Raw genomic sequence first — 23,644 nt, 5'->3', positions numbered from 1 at the left:
CGTTTTTAGGTTTCACCACATCTTGAATAAGTATGTTTAAAAGCAACATTGACAGAAACGAAAAATCGGAAATGATATATGACAATTTTTATTGTCAATAAAAAGTTTTAAAATAGGGTTATTACAGATAGGCAAGTATCTACATAGGTACTTGATGTTTATGTAATAATGATTTTAAAAAATTAATAAAAATAATTATGTACGATCATAAGTATGTTATCTACGTAGCTTAAACATATATAAAATGAATCATTTAGTCACTCGTGGTCATTCAAATAAGTAAGTGAAAAAACAATACGATTACATCGTCCATGGTGTCTATCGAAGCGACAATTTTCATTAAAATAATTCCAAATGGAATAATGTATCCGATAAGGCTAAAAGATTGAAATTAAGTATTCCTGAATTTGGATGCAGGATGCATACCAAGCATTCAATACAGTTTTGAGGATTTACTTACGAAATAAAATGGCGAACATTCAAGGAGATTATGAGCAAAAATACCTAACCTCATGCCTTCAACAATAAGACCTTCAGGGAAAAAAAAGCAAAGGAAATTAACAGAAATGCAAAAGGCGAGAAGAATAATGTCACGATATTATTCGCAGCATAAGGTATTCTGGTGGTTTTTCCATGCGATATCAACGATTGCGATAATAAATCTGGATTAATATTACAACATAATAAAATGAAAAGCAGGTGCGAGGTAATTGGGAATATCTACGATATTTTTCGATACCTACTTAATCTGGTGTAAGTATTTGGAAATGAAACTAATTTTATGCTTATTCACCCTCCTCTCTTAATAAGAGTTGACTGAAAAAAAAAATCACCAAAATATCTCCACAAATACTAAAATTTTCAACTTCTAAGTATTGAAACAGTTTTCTGTATTTTTTTAGTAATTTTTTTGTTTTTGGTAAATTTAAAAATTTTTAACTGTCGTAAAGACCCACCTGAAACAAAGAATTATTTTTTTTTTGTGATTTTCGAATACGTTTTCAAATCTTCCGAGCACTAATTTGATATTATTTTGGCAAAAAACTCCAAAGGGGCTTTTGCAGAAGGGATGCAAAACCGAGCTCAAATTTGATATTCTTTCGATGAAAATCCCTCAAAGGTGCACTACAATGCAACTCAATTTGGTATTTAAAGAACTTAGGTATGCAACTAAAATTAGATAACTGACTTAAACTAAACACACAGCTCGTGAAACAGAGAAAACCTCGACTAATATCACAATATTTGGAACATATAAGATTACGATTACATCCATTTCAAAATGAAATGAAATAAACCTTACTACATCTTAAACGAAATAAACCTTATTGCTACATCTTAAATATAGGTAAGTACAAACCGTGATACAAAAGAAGATGGTCTCAATACAGCTCAGAGGCTCGTTGCTGGTTGAAATAAACTCAAGATTTGAGAAAAAGTCGGCCGTTCCTCTGGATTCCATCTCCAACAAGATTCCGCAATACGTTTGATGTGCTCAGGGCAGTTTTCGTTTTCGATTTCTAGAGTGCCTCCATCTCGAACAAACTTGTTAGCCTGAAATCGTAAAAGAATGAATTAGTACAATACAGTATGGGCTTTTCTCCTTGAATGGACGATCGGACATGGTGAAACAAGTCTGAAAAATATTATTACGTTGGTAGGTACTTACCTCATACAAGTTCTTGTCACCGTATGGCATCATGCCTCCGCTGTAAATTTCCCAAAGAACTACACCGTAAGACCACACATCTGATTTTTCAGAAAATGCAAGATCAGTACACTCTGGCGCCATCCAACGCTCGGCTGCTCTCAGGTCTCCTTGTTGCTGTTAAAAAAAAAACAAAAAAAAAAAACAAAGAAATATAGTTTTTAGGACTATTACGAGTATTTATTCATACGCAGGTAGCTATTTCATTTTACCTGATAAATTCCATTTCCGTCAACCGGTCAACATATCCGGATAGCCCAAAATCGGCAATTTTGATGGTAAATGCGCTGTCGACGAGGCAATTCCTGCATGCCAGATCTCGATGAACGATTCCATTTTCCGCTAGGTACTCCATGCCACTAGCAATATCCCGGCACATTCGGATTAGAATTTCCTGCAAAAAAAACAAAATTCATTAAAATAAGCTCAAATAGATAATTATAATAAGGTGCACCAGGGGAAGTCAGAACGTTTTTTCACAATTTCAACTTTGATCAGCTGTTACTCTCATACTAATGAACCAATATGGCTGAAATTTGGTATGTAGGTTCCCATAAGGGTTCTTAATCTATGGTGAAAATTTCAGCGCGATTGTCGCAGTAGCTTTTGCACATTCGAATAAAATGTAACTTGTTCTGACTTACCCCACTTTGGGGTAAGTCAGAAAATCTACAAAATTAATTGGTGTTATTAGGATTCGACCCTGATCGATGCGCAATATGTCGAACTAGGGGGCTCCGCCCCCTGGCCGCTTCGCGGCCCAACCCCCATAAACCCCCCTGAATACTCAACATAAAATTTTTAAAAAAATATTTATCCAAAAAACGCACTTTTCACCTGAAAAAAAAATTCGCAAAAAAAATTCAAGAAGTATTCATTCCTATTCCTAAAAATGATCTAAAAATCCCATTTTTGCATGAAAAAATATTAATGACTAAAAAATGTCTACCATTTTCAACGAAGATTGCGAAAAAGTATCATTTTTTTGTCCAATAATTATGACAAATTCGTGCTTTCCTCCAAAAATAGTCAGTTTTGCTTTTTCCTTAAAATTGTAAAAATTCTCGTTTGTTTACAAAAAGTTTTAAGAAGTTTTATTTTTACAAAAAAATTGCCCAAAAGTCTTCTCTATTGCTGAAAATTCTAGATTTTTCGTAGTTGAAAAGTCTATATTTTCAACGTGAAATTGCCATAAGTTTCAAAGTGAAAAATCTCACTTTTTGGAAAAAGATTGCGAAAAGGTGTACTTAATTTCTTATTTTCAAAAATTACTCATTTTTACTAAAATTATCTAATTTTGGCTTTAAAATTTTTTTTCTTCAAAATTATCTAAAAGCTCAGCTTAGGTAAGTATTTGACAGAAATAGATTGCCAAAGTATCATATTTTTGTCAATAATTCTCACTAAGTTATTCTTTTTGCTGAAATTGTCAAAATTCCACTGTTTGTCAAAAATTGTAAAAATCATACATACTAATTACATAGTTAATTTTTCAAAAAATTTCGAATTTTTCATGTTTTTTAAGGCTATTCTCTACCCCTGTTATCAGTAGCGATTTTTGATGAAAACTACGAACTTTGGCCGGGGATTGTGCGAAAACTACTGGACGGATTTTCGTGGGGTTTGGTTTATTTTACTCAGAAAACATTCAAAAGCGAGGGTATGTCGAGATATTTTTAATTTATGTCATTTTGTGGCCGTCATTGGGAATTGAATGGAGGTATTATTGATGCTCAGATCTCCGTTGGAAAAGCTAAATTGGAAAATATGGCTACATACCCTCGCTTTCAATGATAAATTATTAGCATTGGTGAAAAAAAATTGAAAGAATTTTGAAAATTCACGGAGAAATCCCCGTCTGAAGTTTAGATGGGAGCGGGTCGCGGGACATAAGTACGACTAAATTCGTTCACTCGATTACATGCAATCTTATGAACGAACGATGAAAATAACGAACAAATCGGCTTCATATTTCGAACGTTTTCACTAGGGTAGAGAATAGCCTTAAAAAAATTGTCGAAATGTCTCGCTTTCCGAAACTCTCAGAAAACCCCTTTTATTAAAATTGTCAGTCTCGTTTTATTTTCGTCAAAAAGTTTTTAAATAGTTGGGGAAAGGTTGTAGAGAGAACCGATGATAAAATATTTCAAAAAATTATTTAAATAGGTAGGTGAACAAAATCAAATTAAAAGGCCACATCTGCACTTTATTCAAAATTACAATGTCCGAAATAATTGCGGGGGTCGAAGTCGAAGGCGCATATCTGACTGACCTAACTTTAAGTACCTAAATCTGTCTCTGAAGTTTTCTATGGAGTAGGTGAATATGAGGCTCATAATTGATAATTGGCTACCTACCATTTAAATATGTACTGTCTTATTTGAAAAAATTAAGACCCTGTTCTAGTCTCTTTTTGACAAACTAATTTTCAAAATTGACTCTCAACATTCCCCCCCCCCCCAACGGGCACAAGAGTCACAAATTTTGGTCAAATCTTCTAATTACACATACACTGGAAAAAAAATAACAATAAAAATTACTATTTCAGTACAGTAACCGGATCCAATCCAAAAATAATAGTGATTTTTACTCAGCCAAAAAATACATTTTACTATAGAATTAGGTAAAATTTGTTACTCTCATCAGGGATGCGATGATACCCGATATATCATGATATTTATCGATACGTATCAGATCAGTAGTGTATCGATACGTATCGATCCAAACTTGATACCGAGCTTTTGAATTTTGTTTGTTTTTGGTTTTTTTTTATCTGTGAAAGTTTTGGCATTTCAGCCAACTTTTTAAGCTAAATAAACAAACAAAAGTATCATGATATTTATCGATACGTATCATGATATTTTCAGAAGTATCGATACCGTATCGATACGGTATCATCGCATCCCTGACTCTCATAGTAAAATTTGCTAATCTCATAGTAAAAATCGCAATATTTTTGAATGGGATCCGGTTACTGTATGAAATAGTAAAAATTATCCATAATTTTTTTTTCCGTGTAGTAAATCATTAAATCGAGGTGTCTGCCTCTGCATGGATCTCAATTTTTAGAAAAAGCAAGGCCTGAAATCCCCATATCCAAAATTTGACTTCTCAGATTGATTTTACGATTTTTGAAGATTTCTCAAAAATCCAAAATTGACCACTTTCGGTGATGTATGCTCGTTTAAAAAAATAAGGGTACATATTCAAGTATTTAATAGGTGAAAATTATGAAAATTAGTTCCAAAACTAATATCAACTCCCACGAACCAAATTTCCTCATTTTCGCTCATTCTGGAGCCTCCAGTTTTCTGAAAAAGACACAGATAACCTGGACAGCTAAAACCCAAGTTGCGGCCTATTCTCAACCCAACCCCCACACTCATTCCTCTAGCTTCGCCCTCAAAACTCGCTCGCGCTCCCAAATCCCCCGTCGATCTTTCTTTTCTCTCTCAGAACTCGTTTTTTCGAGGTTGTCACCAAGTCTTTCTCAACTACCTAAATATTTATAAAATGCAGCCAGTGAATACAAATTTTTCAAAAAGTTATTAAGGTATGAAGAAGAAATTGTTTGCTAAGCATTTGCCATACATTTTTTTGCTGCAGTGTTACCAAATGATAAATATTTAATAATTATTGATCTTTGGGAACGAAGCGATAATGTGATGTATTTCTTATTTGCTAAGCATTTGCCATAAAGTTTTTTGTTACAGTGTTACCAAGTAATAAAATTTTGATAATTATTGAGCTTTTTTGAGCTTTAAATCGCTCCAGAAGCTTTCCTAATTGACATTTCAAACTTTTTAGATTTTTCCTGATGACCTGTTCCATAATCATTTTTATCACCCAGTAATCAGTAACATCCGACAATATGTATATAGAAAAAAAAAGAGAAAGAAAAGATAACATGTTTTCGAGGTCGTAGAATCCAAATCTGGAGTTATTTTTTTGTAGGAGTGGGGGGGTGAGGCGTGGGGAGGGGGCAATTCCAAATTTTTCGTACATTATTGTGTAATATGTCGATTGATATGTTTTCGAGATCGTAGAATCCGAATCTGCAGTTATTTTTTTGTAGGAGTGGGGGGTGAGGCGTGGGGAGGGGGCAATTCCAAATTTTTCGTACATTATTGTGTAATGTGTCGAATAATATGTTTTCGAAATCGTAGAATCTGAATTTGGAGTTATTTTTTTGTAGGAGTGGGGGGTGAGGCGTGGGGAAAGGGAAAATTTCAAATTTCTCCCACATTATCGTGTTATATGTCGAATAATATATTTTTTAAGTCGTAGAATTCGAATCTGGAATTATTTTTTTTGTAGGAGAGGGAAGTGAGGCGTGGGGAGAGGTAATATATCAAATTTTTCCTACACCATCGTGTAATATGTTGAATAACATGTTCTCGAGGTCGTAGAATTCGAATCTGGAGATATTTTTTTTGTAGGGGTGGGAGGTGAGTCAAGGGGAGAGAGAGTAAATTACAAATTGTGCCTATATTAATGTGTAATATGTCGATTGATATGTTTTTGAGGTCGTATAATTCGAATCTGGGGTTATTTTTTCGCAGGGGTAGGAGGCGAGGCAAGAGGAGAGGAGAAATTTCAAATTTTGCCTATAATATTGTGTAACATGTTGATTGATATGTGTTCAAGGTCGCAGAATTCGAATCTTGAGCTAGTTTTTAGGGTCGAGTGCTATTCAAGTATCACCGTTTGGGGAGAGGGGGGGTTGTGGCCTACTGTGCCCCGTGGAAGTTGGAACAGTAATGAAATGAGCCAACTAATGATTATTTGAAATACCTTCCGCTCAAAAGAAAATGGCGATTTGTAGAAATCTCCCCCTCCTGCCTATTAATTCCCCCATAGTGGCATTTTGGCTATTTTTGTGGTAACTTCAGAAAAACAACTCATCTGACAATTTATTGTAGAGTACAAAAATGTATTTGTGAAAAATTGAAAAACTCATGTAAGGAGAAAAAATAATCATCTTCTGAGAAAACAAAACGAAGAATCCCCAAAACTTAGTAACACCACTCGAAAATACACATCTGACATCATCCTGCAGAAAAGAACACATGATATTGCCTGATTGTATAGCATTTTTTTTTTTTTTTCAAAACATGTTCTGAATTCTGATTTTATATAAAAAACTGTCAACTTTGAACATCAGTGGGTATAAGAAAACATTGAGATAAATAAAAACCAAATTTGGAATTTTTTACTTTCCTCATTCTACCAAAAAACCAACTCCAGATTCGAACTCCACAACCTCGAAAACATCAATCGACGTATTACACCATAATATAAGCAAAATTTGAAATCCCCCACCCATACGAACCTACGACTCACCTTCCACCTTCACCACAAAAAATGACTCCGGATTCGAATTCTACGACCTCGAAAATACATTATTCGCCATATAACACGATAATGTAGGAGAAATTTGAAATTTTCCCTTTCCCACGCCTCACCCCCCACTCCTACAAAAAAAATAACTCCAAATTCGGATTCTACGATTTCGAAAACATATTATTCGACATATTACACAATAATGTACGAAAAATTTGGAATTGCCCCCTCCCCACGCCTCACCCGCCACTCCTACAAAAAAATAACTCCAGATTTGGATTCTACGACCTCGAAAACATATTATTCTACGTATTAAACATCGATGAAGTCGAATCCTAATTATCAATGTTCACTTTTCTGACTTACCCCATAGCACTAATTTAGGGGGTAAGTCAGAAAAAGCGATATAATTGAAAATTAACAAAAATTGAATACTTGGGGTTTTACATTATTGTTTTAGGAATACTTTCACTCATAATATCACTTTTACTGATCATTTCTTCTGAGGTAAAAAGCAGTTTGAAAAACACTGATTACAATTTGAAATCAAATTCAAAACAGCAACTAAAAAAGAACCAATCAAAAGCCTGTAAAATGAAACTGGGTCGCGAAATTTTTTATGCTGTGATGAAGTAGGAGTAGTATCCTCAAGTTACCCCTGGGTAGCGCTTCGGCAGATATAAGCCTCTAAGAGCTAGAGCAGTTTTTCTGACTTACCCCGAATTCGGACTTCCCCCGGTGCAACTTATAAATTTCTTTCTATTGTATATACCTACTACATACCTGTGAGAGATTGTAGGTTTTTTTCCAAATAATATTACAGAGATCCCCATATTTCATGAACTCAAAAATCACTGCTACAAGGGAGGAACCATCATCACCTGTAAAGTACGAAAAAAAAAATGCAAGTAAATCTAGAATCCAACATAAAGAAGTGAATATTACTTAAGAAAGGATTTTAAATTACCGATAACTGCTCCAATCAATTTCAAAACGTGAGGATGATTCAAACTCTGCATTATTTCGACTTCATTGAGAAGCTGTTCATCATTTTCCAGCATATGTGAGGAGTATTTAAACACCAGGGTTTGTCCTCCAAACCGGCCTATAAAACAAAATATATAAGGTAATTAAATTCTATATCATTAATAAAAATAAAGATGTTTGTTCGAGTGGATATTACAAGACGTATCATACTCACCAAGATGGACATTTCCAAAACCTCCTTGTCCAAGAAAGTCCAAATGCGGTACATCACTCTTATCCAAAATTAGTATTTCTGGAGGAGGATTTGAAACGATGGAAACTGATCTATGAGGTGAAGGAATTTCAGGATTTGATGGATTTTGGTAACGAACAGCATTATAATAAAGGAACGATAAGCAGGATGAAGTAGATCGTGCAGAAGGTAGTCTAGGAGGAATATGAGCTGGTGGAAGAGAAGCTCGTGAAACTCTGTTTTCCTCATCAGAAGGTTCGACGCCATGTTCGGTCTGCGGAACTGGGGATCCCCAAGTACATACGAGTATCTGCATACGGTAGAGAAGAGAACCGATTCCACATAGCACTGCTATAGCTAAGAGTATAATGATAGGTACATAGGGCACCAGCGACTCTGACGAGGTTGGAGCTTCTGTTGAGCTTGGTGCTTCTGATGAGCTTGGCGCTTCTGACGAGCTTGGCGGGTCTTCTGAAAATATATACAAGGAAAAAATTAGTGCTTTTCAGTAGATTTTGTCAAAAATCAAAACACATCTCGAGTAATTGAACATTTTCGAAGATTTTTCTACTAAGATTTGTCAAAGCATACAAATAATAAATACGTTTACGTTGGTACATTTTATGCAGTAATTAAATCTGATGAGAGATTTTGTGAGTATCTAACAGTCTTGTAATTTATGCGGTGGATTTACAACTTCTTCAATCCACATATTTTATGCATTAAAATTCGTCTAGAAAAAATTGTAAGTAAATAATTTCTTTTATGCATCAAAACGAAATGCTTAATTACATATCATACAGGTACTCACACGATTTTTTTACTCAACTTAATGTGCATGAGTAGTTAGGTAGGTACATACGTATGATAATATCAATTATTAGTTACTTACGTAGAATACTCATAAAATGTTCAGCACTTTTTTAATATCAAGTATAGCTACTTATTTATTACAAATATCTACTTACTCAATAGGTATCCTTAAGTTGGCAGCACATCTTATGCTTCTAACAATCTTGATCCATTTTAGATATGTATTTACAAGAACACAACACCTATAGCGTTTTCAAAGCGTACTCGTAGGCACTACAACCATTTGAACATTTTTTTCCATATTTCGATTATGATAACATGACAGGAGAAATGTATAGATAGGTAACATTTAAAAAACGAAAACAGCATAATTTCATTGGTAGATAAATGTATCAGGTACAGGATAGAATGAACATTTCAACAAATAGGAAAGTAGGTAGGTATTTATTAAATTGAATACCACCTGCACAAAAGATAATAAAAGTTCATTAAATAAATCAAAATGGATTAAAATACAGTCACACAGGTAGATGTATCAACCAAATCACGTAATTTTTCTTGTAAGTATTGGCATTATTGAGTAGATTTTTTTCAATATGATCATAGTTATAACCAATATCAGATTTTTTCAGAACTTACCATTTTCGCCCAGATTCATGTACTTGGGTAATGAATTGCTCATGTACTGTCATGAACATATGTACAAGATTTATCAGATTATTGAATCGAATTACATGACTTGGAGATTTCAATTAAGTGTAAGAACTATAAGATACATTTCAGGAGGGTGTTAGAACAGTAACACTTTCGGACAAATAGAAAGACGTTATCTGTGCGCTCAGCTAATCAGATATCGTATACACATACTCCACTTCCTGCTGAAGTACTCCTAAGGTCAAATGTGCACTCTGTCGGTGCATTAAAATACAAAAAATTACATAAACTGATATCATAATTTTAATTAAAAAATAATTTGTACCTAATAATACATACGTAACTATAGATGAAACAATTTCAACGAAATATTATTAATCTGTTTACCCAATAATTTATGTACCTATTTTGAGGGAACAAAAGAAGAAAGCGATCTGCTACAAATACTTAGTAACATTTAGCTTACTCGCGATTAAGGTATACATTAATGACTATAAGTACACAGTTATTCGATATAATGAAATTGAATTATTGGTACCCAACTTCTTCAGCATATTAACCCCATAGAACGCTACATTAGGTGAAATTTCACCCATGAAATCAGATTAATTATTTCCCCAAGAATAAAATAACCGTATCAACTTGCAATAAACAATATTTCTTTCCAAAAGTCTATCCTGAATCATTTTGATTTCATGGATCGAGTTAATTTTCCCTTTTTTACACCCAGCCATGCTTTAGTACAATTTTTCAAACAAAAAATAGTACTGAGAAAACAAGTTACCTACATTGTAAGATATGTAGTACAGTTCAAATCGAAATTTACATTCTTAAAATTACAATAGGTATTCATTATACCCACATTTGCTGAGATCTTCAAGTACTATACCTACTTAACAGAAGTTCAATTTTATAAAGAAACGTTGCTTAAAATCGATTTGCACTGCTTAATCTTCTATATTTTAGTTGGTACACGTAAACAAATGAATGATTAAGTAATTTGAAGTAACATGATGGTATGAGTATATCCATTCGTAGCAATTAATGGAAATGCATCATATTCTTCAGGTATCTGTATACATTCATGAGACACGCTTGCTACCTAATGGACAAAATTTAAAATTATTAAATTAAGGGCCGTATTAATTATAGACGTTACTTAGGAGTCACTCAGCAGTGGTGAATTTTGATTTAATTTTTCTCGTAAATGAATAAAAATTTCATATTGTTAAAAAGATAAATCGATACTTCGGAGTCTAACCTCTCAATTTGTTACTGCAAATTTTTTCAAAAATTCAATCACGCCAGGAAAAATTGCTTGGAAATTCATTAAGTACTTAGCCAAGTGATCCCTAGGTAACGTCTATAAATACGGCCCTTGCATAATGTGATCGTAGAATGTTTGATGTATAAGTTATATGTAGTTCAGAAAACCAAAAACCCTTGTGAAGAACATTTTGTTAAATACCTATGCCCATAATCAAGTGTTGTGTACTTGAACAATATGCAAAGGACATGCACTAAATGTACGCCCATCACTGATTATAAGTAAATTATCAAGCATGCATATTATGTAATAGGTAATTATGAGTTATGCAATACATATTTAGCGTACCTACGTATAAAGGCATTCAACAAATTATTGAAAATCATATCAGAAAAAGCAAAGAAAAACACCTTAACTAAATTTGAAAAACAGAACAAAAGTTGTAAGAAATGTAAAGTTTGTCAAGTTTTCGTACCTATTTCAATACAAAATCATATAAATGAGAACCAAAATTGCAGAAACATTAATTATAAATAGTAGGTAAATAGGTACTTCTTTTTCATAGAAAACAAATGCATACATTTACCCTCTAATAAAATATGAAAGCATCATAACAACCACAAACATGCACAAATAATAAATAGGCCTACAGCTAGAAATCGATTTTTCCAACAACAAGAAAATTTCATCAATTTGCATTAATTTCAATCAATAACTTATTTAAAAATTCAAAATTTTTTAAAAAATCAAGTCAAATCTAATAAACTCAATAGGTATAATTTTATCGAATTGCATAAAATTTATAATCACTTTCTGTATAAAATTAGAGTACTTACTGACATAGAGGGAGAACCCAGCACGTTCACGTGGGTTTGTCTTCGATGCGCATACGTAATCGCCACTATCGAATGGAACTGCTCCGTTTGATATAATGCTTTCTTCGTACAAAGAAATTTTCTCGACTGATACCGAACTCTGGAAATGATAAAGAAAAAACATGAAAATCATATTTTGCAACATCTTGCCAATTACATTCATTTGTAAAGTAATGATGCAACTCGAAAATTTTTTCCCCAATTTTTGTTGTTTTCTGATCTATTTTGGCTTCTTTTTCGTTTTTATTTTTTTATGAAATACTTAATACTGAACTTATTTTGTTTTCAATGTGCTTGATTTCAAATGGGTAATCGTAATGGTCTCTTACGTATTTATATGATATGTAGGCCTATTATGTATCGAAAATTGGAATAGACCTCGATAGGAATTGAAGGTGGAAGTTACAAATAATATACGAGTATTTGGCACCTATATTCAAGTTTTGTCATTTCACCCCACTTTTTAGTTTTCATAAATTTTAATCTGTTATCAAATAATTTTCAAATTTTCGGTCAGATTAAATGCATACTTCGAATATATAATTTACTTTGTTTTATTTCATTCATATACCCCCCCCCCCAAAAAAAAAACCGACCATTAATGAAACTGCTCTCAGATATCTTTGTTTTTTGTGCCCATATATAGCCTTTGTTATTTCTGAGGCACATCAGCATGAAATGAAAAAGTTACTTACTTTATTTGGAGTGCTCCAGTCCACTCCTCCTTGATCTGAACAGCTGAAGTTTAATTTTTGACCGGTCTGTACCGTTATACTGGCCCCGTTCTTGAACGTGTATCGCAATCCTGTAAAACATGATCATTATTCATAAAATGTAAGTACCCAGCTATTGAAACTATCTCATTATTAAAAGACAATTGCAAACCTATAAACCATAATAATCTCTTAAAATATAAAAAGGTACATTTTATTAAAATCAGTAGTAACTATCACATATCTACTGGCATTATTGTTGAATTTAAAAAAGAAGTTGATAAATATTCAGGTACCATTATTTTATTTTTTGGGGAGAGAGGGGTTAGATGTGTTCGATTTAACTTGCTCTTAAAACTTTCATAAGAATTTAGGGTTTTCATCTGAAATAATTTGTAATGAAATAATACTCGAAAATGAAATACCCATCTCGATCATGTTCATCTTTACCATGTACATAATATTCCTTGATAACCAAAATTGATCGTGAAGAGGAAACATTGTTTCAAGGTTGATTGAAAGGAAGAAAGAGAGGGGTGGGTGTTAGAGTAGAAGCAAGAGCATAAAATCGCGTGTTTACGGTAAATTGGTTAGGCAACTTATTTTACCTTTTTTTTACACATGATTTCTCATTATGCTAGGGTTCTGAAGAGGGGAGTATAATCGACGTCCGCCGCACACCGTACTTGTTTGAATTTTACGCACACTAGCATCGGATTGAACTGATCATCTGCGACAGTAGTGTTGCTCAAACAACCGGGTCACCCGGTTGTACCATAAAATTTGCACCCGGTTGGGAAGCAACCGGGTACCCGGATTCGCAACCGGTTTGAAATTTCATTGGAAAAGTAAATGAATGTTGTGAAAATAGGAATGTCCGCGATTTTTTATCAAAATTCAATATTCGCTAAGAAAATTATAATTCGACATTTCGGCAGTAATAATTGTAGATTCACGTCGTCTTTAAATTAAAACATCGACATTTCGCTAAATTTACGAGTAGCTTAAAAATGAAAAATCGCAAATTTTTCTTGATTTTTTCATTTTTCATCAATTTTTGAGGTTTGAACCGGTTGCGATCCGGATACCCGGATCGTGTTACCAAAACAACCGGGTGTCTGAGAAACCGGGTGTTTGAACAACACTATGCGACAGCTCGTATTTAGCAGATTTACAAGTGTGTAGTATCAACGTGTAAAGCACACCGTACATGGCACTACCTATAAGCCCCCCTACATCCATTATTGGTGAGAAACGACGATCGTCTAAAGTGTACCAAATGAGCAAAAAATGAAAAATGGCTAAAATGAAAAATTCAACCTGAGGAATTTGTACAACTTTTTTTTAGCTGAGAAGTTCACTCTTTAGCATTAACCTACCTTCGTTTTGGAAGGAGCTGGGCTGTTTTTTTGAAGTTTAGAAGCAAATTAATTTTGGTAAAATTTCATGAAACTTTTCATCTTGAAATTTTACAAGAATATTGAAATAATACTCTGTTACGAATGAACTAATCAAGCAGCGAAAAAAATTAGATTGAGAAATTTTGAAAATGAGCAAAAGAGCTGAAATTAATGCTAAAAGTTACAATCGAATAATAAGAACTAAAAAGAAGCCGTTTTCCCAAAAATATTTTTAGAAAGGGGAGTCACAAAGTTTCTGTTTTATGATTTAAGAAAAAAAAAACAGAAAAAAAGACACAAGCAGAACAATTTCTCAAATTTTATTTGAATGGAAAGAAGAGGGGTTCAATATTATTTTTTCACTACTTAACCCGCCTCCCCCAACTTACAAAAATGTCGTTGACTAATAAATTTTCCTGCGCCAGAACGAAATATGGTATGGCATTGGGATATCCAGAGGGGGTGCCTAGAGGTTGCACATTAATTTCTCATGTTGAGCATTTTGTCTACTTTTTTATTTTAAGGGGCAAACATTTTTTTAAAAATTTGTAATTTCCACATTTATCGATTCTTTCTTTTTAAAAATTTAAAAAAAAATTAAAAACAGGTGGAATCATTTCAACTCCTCACTTACAATTGTGTGTCCATGTCCAACTTGCTCGTGCACAGCAATTTGCCTATCCTTTTAATTTAACTTATTCAAGGGACAAAAAATTTCGAGCTTCTGGCCTGTACAAAATTTTAAAAAAAAATTCTGACCCTTAAAATAAAAAAGTAGGCAACCCTCTCCACACGGCAAATGAACGGCAGAGCATACACGCATGTGTACCAGGAGTCGTTACTACCCTATCACTCGTTCCTGCGGAGCGATCGCAGGAAGAAACTGGTTTGTGACAATTGTCACCATGTTGGGGTCGGCGGGATTTTCAGATGTTTAAATCTTCTCTTCCTCCTCCCTTAACTTATATCATCACTTGAAAGAAACTTTTTAGAGATTCAAATTTTCAAAAAAATAAAAAGTAAAGAATAAATGGAAAATTCAAAAATTTTTGATGTGAGATTTTTTTTAAAAAACAAGTCATTTTTTCAAAAATACCTCAATATTTTTCAGAAGAAAGAGTCTCAAAATTTTTGTGTCATGATCTATGAAAAAGAAGTGGAAACAGTAGAACTTTCTAAAGGACACCTTTTTCAAATATTTCAATACTTGGGAATCAAAAAAAGCAAAGTTTTTCACTCACTCTTTACCAAGAAATCATTATGAAATGGAAAAAAATGGCTCAAAATGATTTCATTTTCTGACTTTGGGGAAAGATAGTTTAGTTGATAGTGTTTTTATTGATTTATTCGTTAAAAACGACCGCTGGCGTGTATATTGATACATCACATGCTCTTTTCCACGCCTGCATTTGCTCAAAAAAATTAGGAGCGAATTCGCGCACATGCGCAGCGAGCATATGCTTATAACATCACTACACAGAACCATCGCGCATGCGCATGGCGCGCGTGTGTGTGATGTCGTGTTATTAACCAGACGTGTTCAATTTTCACGTAGCATAGATATATTTAAACGTTAAAATCCAATGTACTCGTTTCCTTTTTTCAAATTCATTTCATTTTTTAGATGGAATTTTTTGGTTTCAAAGAGAAACGAAAGAAAAAAATCCCCAAAACAAAACCAACAAAAATTCAACTTTTTGTCACGCTTTCGTTGAAATTTATCATTGCTGTAACTCGATCAATCACCAATAAGAACGATACCCTAATAATAATACGAAGTCTCGAAAGTGCTAATAATAATATCCAGATTTTGAAAAAGAAAATCCCATCAACTACCCAACGTAAATCACCGAGGTAAAAATAAATGCGAAGAAATTAATACAAAAGGCCTCTGACATTTATCATAGGATGAAGTAGAAACGTATTAGTACCCTAATATAATACGTGAAGTACGAGTACAATTAATTGATCAATTCAAAAATTTTAAACTCAACCAGATTTAGTGATTGATAATAATACGAGTGTCTCAGAAGTGTAAAAATGATATCCAGCATTTTGAAAAAGAAAATCCCGTAGCCTGAAACTACCTAAAGTAGGTAGTTCACTACTCACGTTACATGGACGAAAAAAATCGATCCCAGAAATTTTGCCTCTACCTGCAATTTTTCCATAAGAAATATTTGTCAGACAAAAGGAGTGAACAGAATGTAGGATTCCAACTTGCTGTAGGTAGGTAAGGTACCCAATGCTCTACGAAGACAAAGCGGTGGTTTCGTGATCGCCAGTTGCTATCCCCCCTTAAAACCGGTTTGTACTTGGGATACATTATGAATAGACAAGAGGAATGCTTTTGGTCTGAGATAAGATGCAGGCAGGTATAGGCACACAAGTCAGAATCACTTACGCATTTTCGACAGAGGCGTAGCCAAAGGGGGGTTTGGGGGGGCGAGACCCCTCCATTGGCGCAGGGTCACTACTAAAATTTTACGATTAAAATTTCTCCACTGCACATGCATAATATTACGACAAACCATATAGGTGGGTACAGTAATGAAAAAATAGGCAACAATAAGTCAATAGCTATGAACTACGATCAATTCATACCACATTCATATCTTCTGGCTACTTACATTCTCAAATGTTATGTTTTTCGTTTATTTTAGCTATTCCTAAGTACCAATTTTTAAATTTTCAGCCTTAAGAAAGAGACTTATTTGCCGACTTTTTGCACCTATTCAAGGTAGAGCTACCTAACTCTTGAAAGTGTCGAATGAAATTACAAAATTGACTTCTTGTAAAAAAATCATAATTTACTGGGTACATGGATTATAATTAAGTAATAAGTAGATATCAATCTTCAAAAACTTCGGCCCTCGTTTCGTTCAGGCCTGTTGGTTTTTCTTTTTCAAAATAAAACTTTCTAAAAATCTATTAGGTATTCAAACTCAAAAAAATGTTCATGTATGAAAATCCAAAAATAAACTGCTCACATTAAAAAAAAAATGTTTTTTTACTTCTCAAAACACGATACTTCGAGAGCTTTTGCCCTCACTTTGTTTGGACCATTTCGCTTTTCTTTTTCAGACCTGAAATTTCTAAAAAAAAAATCGTTCAAAATTTGAAATTCGCTGAAGCATAAATAATGAATCTTCTCCTATAAAAAAGCATTGTTCTTTTACATATCAAAATCATACTTTTCAAAAGCTTTTGCCCTCGCTACACTCGAGCTAATTGTTCCATTTCAAATCATCCTGATTCCAAGAATTCTGTTAACAATACTGATAAAGATAAATTTTTGTAGGTATCATTTTCACGAAGGTGAAAATAAATGAGAAGAAATTAACACAAGAGGGAAAAGGTCTGTGACAATAGGATGTGGTGTAACGTGAGTTGTTTTCAGCTTTTGTGAGCCGAATATGGCATCTTACGGTCTACGATAGGTTTTAAGTACAAAAATTAATTTCAAGCTGCTAACAATATAAGAATCATAAACCTGCAAAAAGTCGGAAACATTTTTTCAAATCGAAGGTCGGTTTTGTCCAGAACAGTTACCTATGGTACATACTTATTGATATCAATAAGGTTGAATTTTAAATTGGTCGATTGATTAATCGATCGTGTTTTACGTATTAGAACAGGTTACACCATATCCTACGATAAACATCACAGGCCTTTTTCCTGTAGCTTTGGTTTCCTACGAGTATAATTCATTTATACTGTCGTAAAATGCCTGATGCAAAAATTTACCGGCAATCAGAATTTTCTAAACAGAATTTTTGGAATCCGTGTGATTTGAAACCGACAATTTTTCGCTCTAAACCTAACCTAAGCACCTGCATCTTATCTTAGACCAAAAGCATTTCTATTGTTTTCAAGTAGGAGTGAATACCTACCTGTTCTAAGGAGATAGCAACTGACGATCACCAAACTATAGCTTTATCTTTTCATTACCATACAGCAAGTTTCGAAGCCTGCATCCGGTTCTCTCCTTTTGTCTTACATTTTTTCTTATGTAAAAATAACAGATGGAGCGAAATTTCTAAGACTGATTTTACGAGTAATTTTTTTTTACAAAACGCGGGTGGTGAACAACCTATTTATGTGAGTCTTTCTTTTTCAAATGTTAAATGTAGAACTTTCGAGACTTTCTAAAAGATGATAACTAAATCAGGTTGAGTTTTGAGTTGGTAATTAGAAGGCGTAGTAAAGTGGCTATGGTTGAAAAAGGCATGGATGCATGAGTATTTAGTATGTATTTATATCTGTGAGACTGTAAAATACGATCTGCTCAGAATTCAATTTATCATGAATGATTTCACGCAATAAATGCCAATCGAATACTTATTTTATACCTGATTGGCCGAGTTTCAGCAATAATAAAATGAAACAAAAGCGTGACGAAAAATTGAATTTACGTATTCGCTTTAAAGGCTATAGGTGGATAAGTATGGCGAATTTGCCCCCGAGAGCTTCGGGGTTGATATTTGCATGGAAGGTGGATACCCTTGAGCACCTTCCGTCACGAAAGTTTCAAACCCCCAGACACCCCCCCCCCCCGTTTTTGATAAACTCCCCCTTTTCTGAAATTACAATAAAATTATTTTCTCAGCCCCATGTGAACCGATTTTTTTTAATTTTTTGGTACGTTGTAAACATCCATAAGATGCATCCTCACAAAAATTTTCACCCCCTCCTCCCACATTTTCCCCTCGAAATGGCGGTTTTTAGCTTTGTTTGTCTGTTTTAGCGATGACCATGATTCGGCACAAAAATGGGAATAGCATTTTTAAGTGTGTTTTTGACCCCTAAGAAACATACCTATATTTTAAAAAAAAATTTATGGTGGGTCGTGGTCAAAAATTGAAAAAACTTACAGAGGGGGTAAAAATGGATTTTGGTGTAAATGATTGTTTTTGGTAAACGATGTGTCGTTTCCATATGAATCGAACCCCCCGAACACGAATATGACGTCCAATTTTATGCTACCTTCATCCACACCCCTCCAGTGCCTCTACCCCACCTCAATTTTTACTATTACATTAAAAGTTGAGCTATGTAATAATATTGGTGTCGTTTTCATATGAATCAAACACCCCGAATACGAATATGAAGTCAAATTTTACCCTACCTTCGTCCACACCCCTCCGGTGCCTTTCCGCCCACCTCAATTTTTACTATATTAAAAGTTGAGCTATTTTCATAATACTGGTGTCGTTTTCATATGAATCAAACACCCCAACACGAATGTGACGTCCAATTTAGCTCTACCCTCATCCACACCCCGCGAATTCTTCTGCCCCAACTTCAATTTATACGATTTTAAAAGTTGTGATATTTTCATGATGTTGGTGAGGTTTCCATATGAATCGAACCCTCTGAACACGAATATGACGTCCAATTTTACGCTATCCTTATCCACACCCCTCCCATGCCTCTGCCCCGCCTCAATTTTTACTATATTAAAAGTTGAGCTATTTTCATAATATTGGTGTCGTTTTCATTTGAATCAAACACCCCGAACACGAATATGAAGTCCAATTTAGCTCTACCCTCGTCTATCCCCTTCCAGGATTGATTTTAGTTTGCGAATAAAAGTACAGAATATATTTTACTAATAATCACGATGATCTCGAACCATCCTTCTACATAGATTACGTGATTATGCACTTTTTTCAAGCAGATATTAGCTGGCAATATAACCACACTATGGCTTTGTCTTTCCAGAGCATTACTGAAAGTTGACATCCTGCATTCTGCTCACTCCTGTTGTCTTACATTTTCTTATGAAAAAATAATTGCTAAATTTCCAGGATTAATTTTTTTTTTGTTTAAAAAACGTGATTGATGAAGTAGTTTGGGGAATGAATTTTTCTTTTCAAAAATGCAGCGTATTATTTTGGCATATTGCAGACTTCATGTCAGTATCAGTATCAAACATTCAAACTTACCCCAGGATGAGGATGAAAGAAACACCAAAACTACAACGGAAACCGTAGCAAACATGAAGGACGACATATTGAAGGAAATCGTAGATACTCGTACAAACAACGGGCGAAAAAATCTCGATCACGATCACAAACGCACAATCTATGATTTAATTACTCGTAAGTTTAAAAAAACGATTTTAAAAAGTTCAAAAAACGACAAAGTAAAATTACAAACGCGTATCTAGTTTATGTTCGACATTTTAAAATACGAAAAAAAAAAAAAACGACGAAAGTAAAATTATAAGAACGAACTATCAATTTTGAAACACACGAAAACGTTCTATATTTTAGAACACGAAAAAAAACCGACGAAAGTAAAATTATAAGAACGAACAATTATAATGAAATCGAATACGCAAGTATAAAAATATCAGTTTTGAAACACACGAAAAAAGATGCGAAAGCCGTAAAATCACGAGAGCACAGTCAAGGTAGGTAATCAAGTACAAAATCGCAAAGCATCAAACAGTCGACAAGTAGGTACTGAAATCGGTTTGTTTCCTGTATTCCTCATTTGACTTGGTACGAAAGCGGAACTAGTTCACCCCCACCCCCTCCAGTGCATTGTTGATTTAAGGGATGGAAATTTTTCTCACCAAAAGCAGTGCTGCCAATCGTATTGGTTTACACGTAATATACACGAGCAGTTACGTACCAATGCTTAATTGTGTAAATTACCTAATACAGGATTTTCTACAAGCATTTTTTTTTTACATAATCAACTAGATACCTACGGAGGTATTCTTATTCATCAATCGCGTTCAGAAATTTTAGATTTTAAAAAAAAATGGAACGAAGCAGTTTGCTATTATGACAGGAGCGTTTTTGATTTATGTGGTGGTATTATTTTTACCATTTACAGTGCTACCAATTGTAGTAATTTACACGTAACTTTTCACGGGCATAAAGATTTCTATATTGTTGGCATTATTAAAGTTGTATGGGTAAAAATTGCATTAGATAGGTACCTGTAACATGGATGCGTATCCGAGCGAACTCATTAACGTTGTTTTTAGGTCTACATATGTAGTCTCCACTATCACATTTCTTGGTCTGGTTGATTACAATACTCGACTCATAACTTGAAACGTTTTTTATCAATGCATTACTCTGAAAATATTCATAAAATTAATTTTAAAATACATTTTTTAAACGGATTAAGATGTCTTGAAATGTAAACTCCTATTGCTACTTGGCTTGAAAATCTCAAAAATTTATTCTACATATTTATTTCCTTTATAGTAAATAAAATAGCAACATTGAAAAAAATCAGCCAAAAGAGGAGATTTTAAAATAGCCTATGTAGGTATTAGAAAATTGATGTAGGTATGTATGTATCTGATACCTAAATAAGTATTCGATATTTCGAATAAAGACGTTGAAAAATTTCATTATCGTTTTCAGTTTTTCAGAAAGTAGTTACTTGTCGTATTTCTGTCCTTTATATGAGTTAAAATTTGATTGACCATTTTGCAATATTGTTTCTCGCACTTCAAAGTAAAAACTAGTTGGATAAGCAGAAATACTCACATCGTCTGGAATGAGCCATTCTATTTCTTCGTCACTGGAACAATTCATTATCAATGTTTGACGTCGAAAAATTTCCAACTCAGTATCATTTGTGAAAGAAAATTTCAAACCTGTAAAACGTAATTAGTTGGTGAGTATAAAAAAATTATCTAAGCGAAGGTTACGACATTTTCATGAATTGGAATTCTTAAAATTTCGAAGTTTCGCAGGATATCGTAAATAAGTAGGTAGAAATTATTATGAGCTATATTCCTTAACACAGTTAACACGTCGAACTGCTAAGACGAAAATGACTTCGATCACTTCAGATCACCAAAATAATGGAATTTGTATATAAAAAAAAAAAAAAAATGAAATTCGTGATCTCGAATTTAGGTAATTTTTATTCGAAATGGTAAACTATACCGACCAACCTAAACGTTACATGGATAACGTCGTATTCACGGCAAATCGGTTATGCAAAACTATTAACGTCAAAATTCATTACTCGAATCGAAAATTAAGTTAGTCCTACGGTTTCACTTATTTACTTTCGAGTTTTGAAGTTATCATAAATTTATCCCTTACCCTCCAAAAGTAATACCCAAGTAAATAATACTCGAACTCAGCCATCTGCATTCAGTGAGAATTTGTGTAGTTTAATGCCAAGATGTACCCACATAACAAAAATACTGATTTCCTTGATTCATCTTCGCAATTTTCTTAGAATCCCTAATGCATCTCATGTAAACGAGCGCTTCCCACCTGCTGTTCGATGTCACCTGTACTTATAATGTGCTATTCAACATCGTTAATTCAGTCAAATTATCTACTTCATTGTGCCTATTAATTGATTCTGCTTTTCGATTCTTTTCGCAAACCATATTTCACTATCAAATTTAGCGTACATAATACGTCGCGTCGTTTTGTTTCTTGAACAAACGCTTACACTAGCACCAGATCAGTGATTCTCCATACTTACTTGGATAATTTCATAAATATGATAGTGCTTATTGTTCTTCATTTATCTAGCCAAGTACATATGTAATCAATAATGAATTGAATTCTGAAATGGGAGGAGACGTAAAGTAGGTGCCTGTATCCATAATGTACCGAAAAAGTTAAATTTTAGAAAAAATTCTGACGACTTTTTATTTTATTTTCAAATCTTGAAATTATCATTTATCACCAGTCAACCAAATAATATTTTCATACCTTACGCGTATTCTTTGACACATTCGGAAAATTTTCAACAAATTCAATAACTCGTGATTTTTTAAAACCACTCCAATTAAATTTTTTCGAATTATTCACTTCGTACCTAAATTGTTTCGAATTAACCAGCCTTTGCTTGTTTATTCAACTACTACGAGTAACTTCAAAATGGACTTGAAGATTTAAAAAAAAAAATCCAAGTACTTACCCCAAGATGAGGCTGCAAACATTGATATCACCAGCAACACATTCATGAGTGCAATTACTTATTCTGATTTTCAAATAAAATAAAAAAACTCAAATACGAGTAAAATTTCGTAAGAACTTTGGTGAATTAAAATTGGGGGTAAAAATCAAGAAAGCTGAGTGCAATATGTGATACGAGCGAATGTCACGAGCTTATGAACTCCGAGAAGATATTTGTAAAGAGCAAAATCACTACTTTTAACAAGCACATCAACTCACAGAATGAGGACTGTTCATCTCACTTACTTATACCTAAAGAAGGGGTAAACTTGAAAATGAGAAAAATATACTTACCTACACACATTTTCTAGGAGACCCAGCATGTTGCTAATTACATTAGGAATAATGCTATGAGAAGATTGTAGCAGTATTGGTAAAATTCGAAGTCCATCTAGCTTGATAATTTTAACGTCTGGTATGAAAAAATCGATTTTTAGCTGTATTTTCGAGCAAACCTACATATTAATTTTATTTCAAACTGGCATGATGTAGCATATTTTTTTCAAATTAATACCGCGGCGCTGAAGAGTAGTTTTCAATTTCAATGATTCTTTCGAAATAAATTTTGGACTGTTGCAAAAAAAAAAATCGTGATTTTATTTCTTGAAAATGTACTTACTTCTTCGATGTTCCCTATATCACCTTCAATAGCACTTCCGAAAAAATGTAGGTACATACTTACCCAAAAATAAAAA

General features: G+C 33.6%; 2 protein-coding genes across 2 annotated transcripts; both read right to left on the bottom strand.

Moving 5' to 3' along the window:
• Window positions 1-1,392: 1,392 nt before the first annotated feature.
• On the bottom strand, window positions 1,393-9,765 carry LOC135839296 (tyrosine-protein kinase TXK-like). The gene is made up of 7 exons (XM_065355271.1): window positions 9,723-9,765; window positions 8,253-8,741; window positions 8,019-8,156; window positions 7,835-7,932; window positions 1,953-2,102; window positions 1,670-1,825; window positions 1,393-1,554 (listed from the first exon to the last, which is right to left on the bottom strand). Exons 1-7 carry the CDS (start codon window positions 9,763-9,765, stop codon window positions 1,393-1,395), a joined length of 1,236 nt encoding a protein of 411 aa, XP_065211343.1.
• A 268-nt stretch (window positions 9,766-10,033) lies between these two features.
• On the bottom strand, window positions 10,034-23,181 carry LOC135840523 (uncharacterized). The gene is made up of 6 exons (XM_065357120.1): window positions 22,912-23,181; window positions 21,510-21,619; window positions 20,948-21,089; window positions 12,575-12,684; window positions 11,841-11,979; window positions 10,034-10,839 (listed from the first exon to the last, which is right to left on the bottom strand). The coding sequence occupies exons 1-6, from the start codon at window positions 22,955-22,957 to the stop codon at window positions 10,820-10,822; spliced, it is 567 nt and encodes a 188-aa protein (XP_065213192.1). The 5' UTR covers window positions 22,958-23,181; the 3' UTR covers window positions 10,034-10,819.
• Window positions 23,182-23,644: the final 463 nt, after the last annotated feature.

Source organism: Planococcus citri, chromosome 3 (assembly GCF_950023065.1).
Source record: "Planococcus citri chromosome 3, ihPlaCitr1.1, whole genome shotgun sequence".
Taxonomy (NCBI): domain Eukaryota; kingdom Metazoa; phylum Arthropoda; class Insecta; order Hemiptera; family Pseudococcidae; genus Planococcus; species Planococcus citri.
Note: the sequence above shows the minus strand (reverse complement) of the source record. Positions and strands in the feature narration are given on the sequence as shown.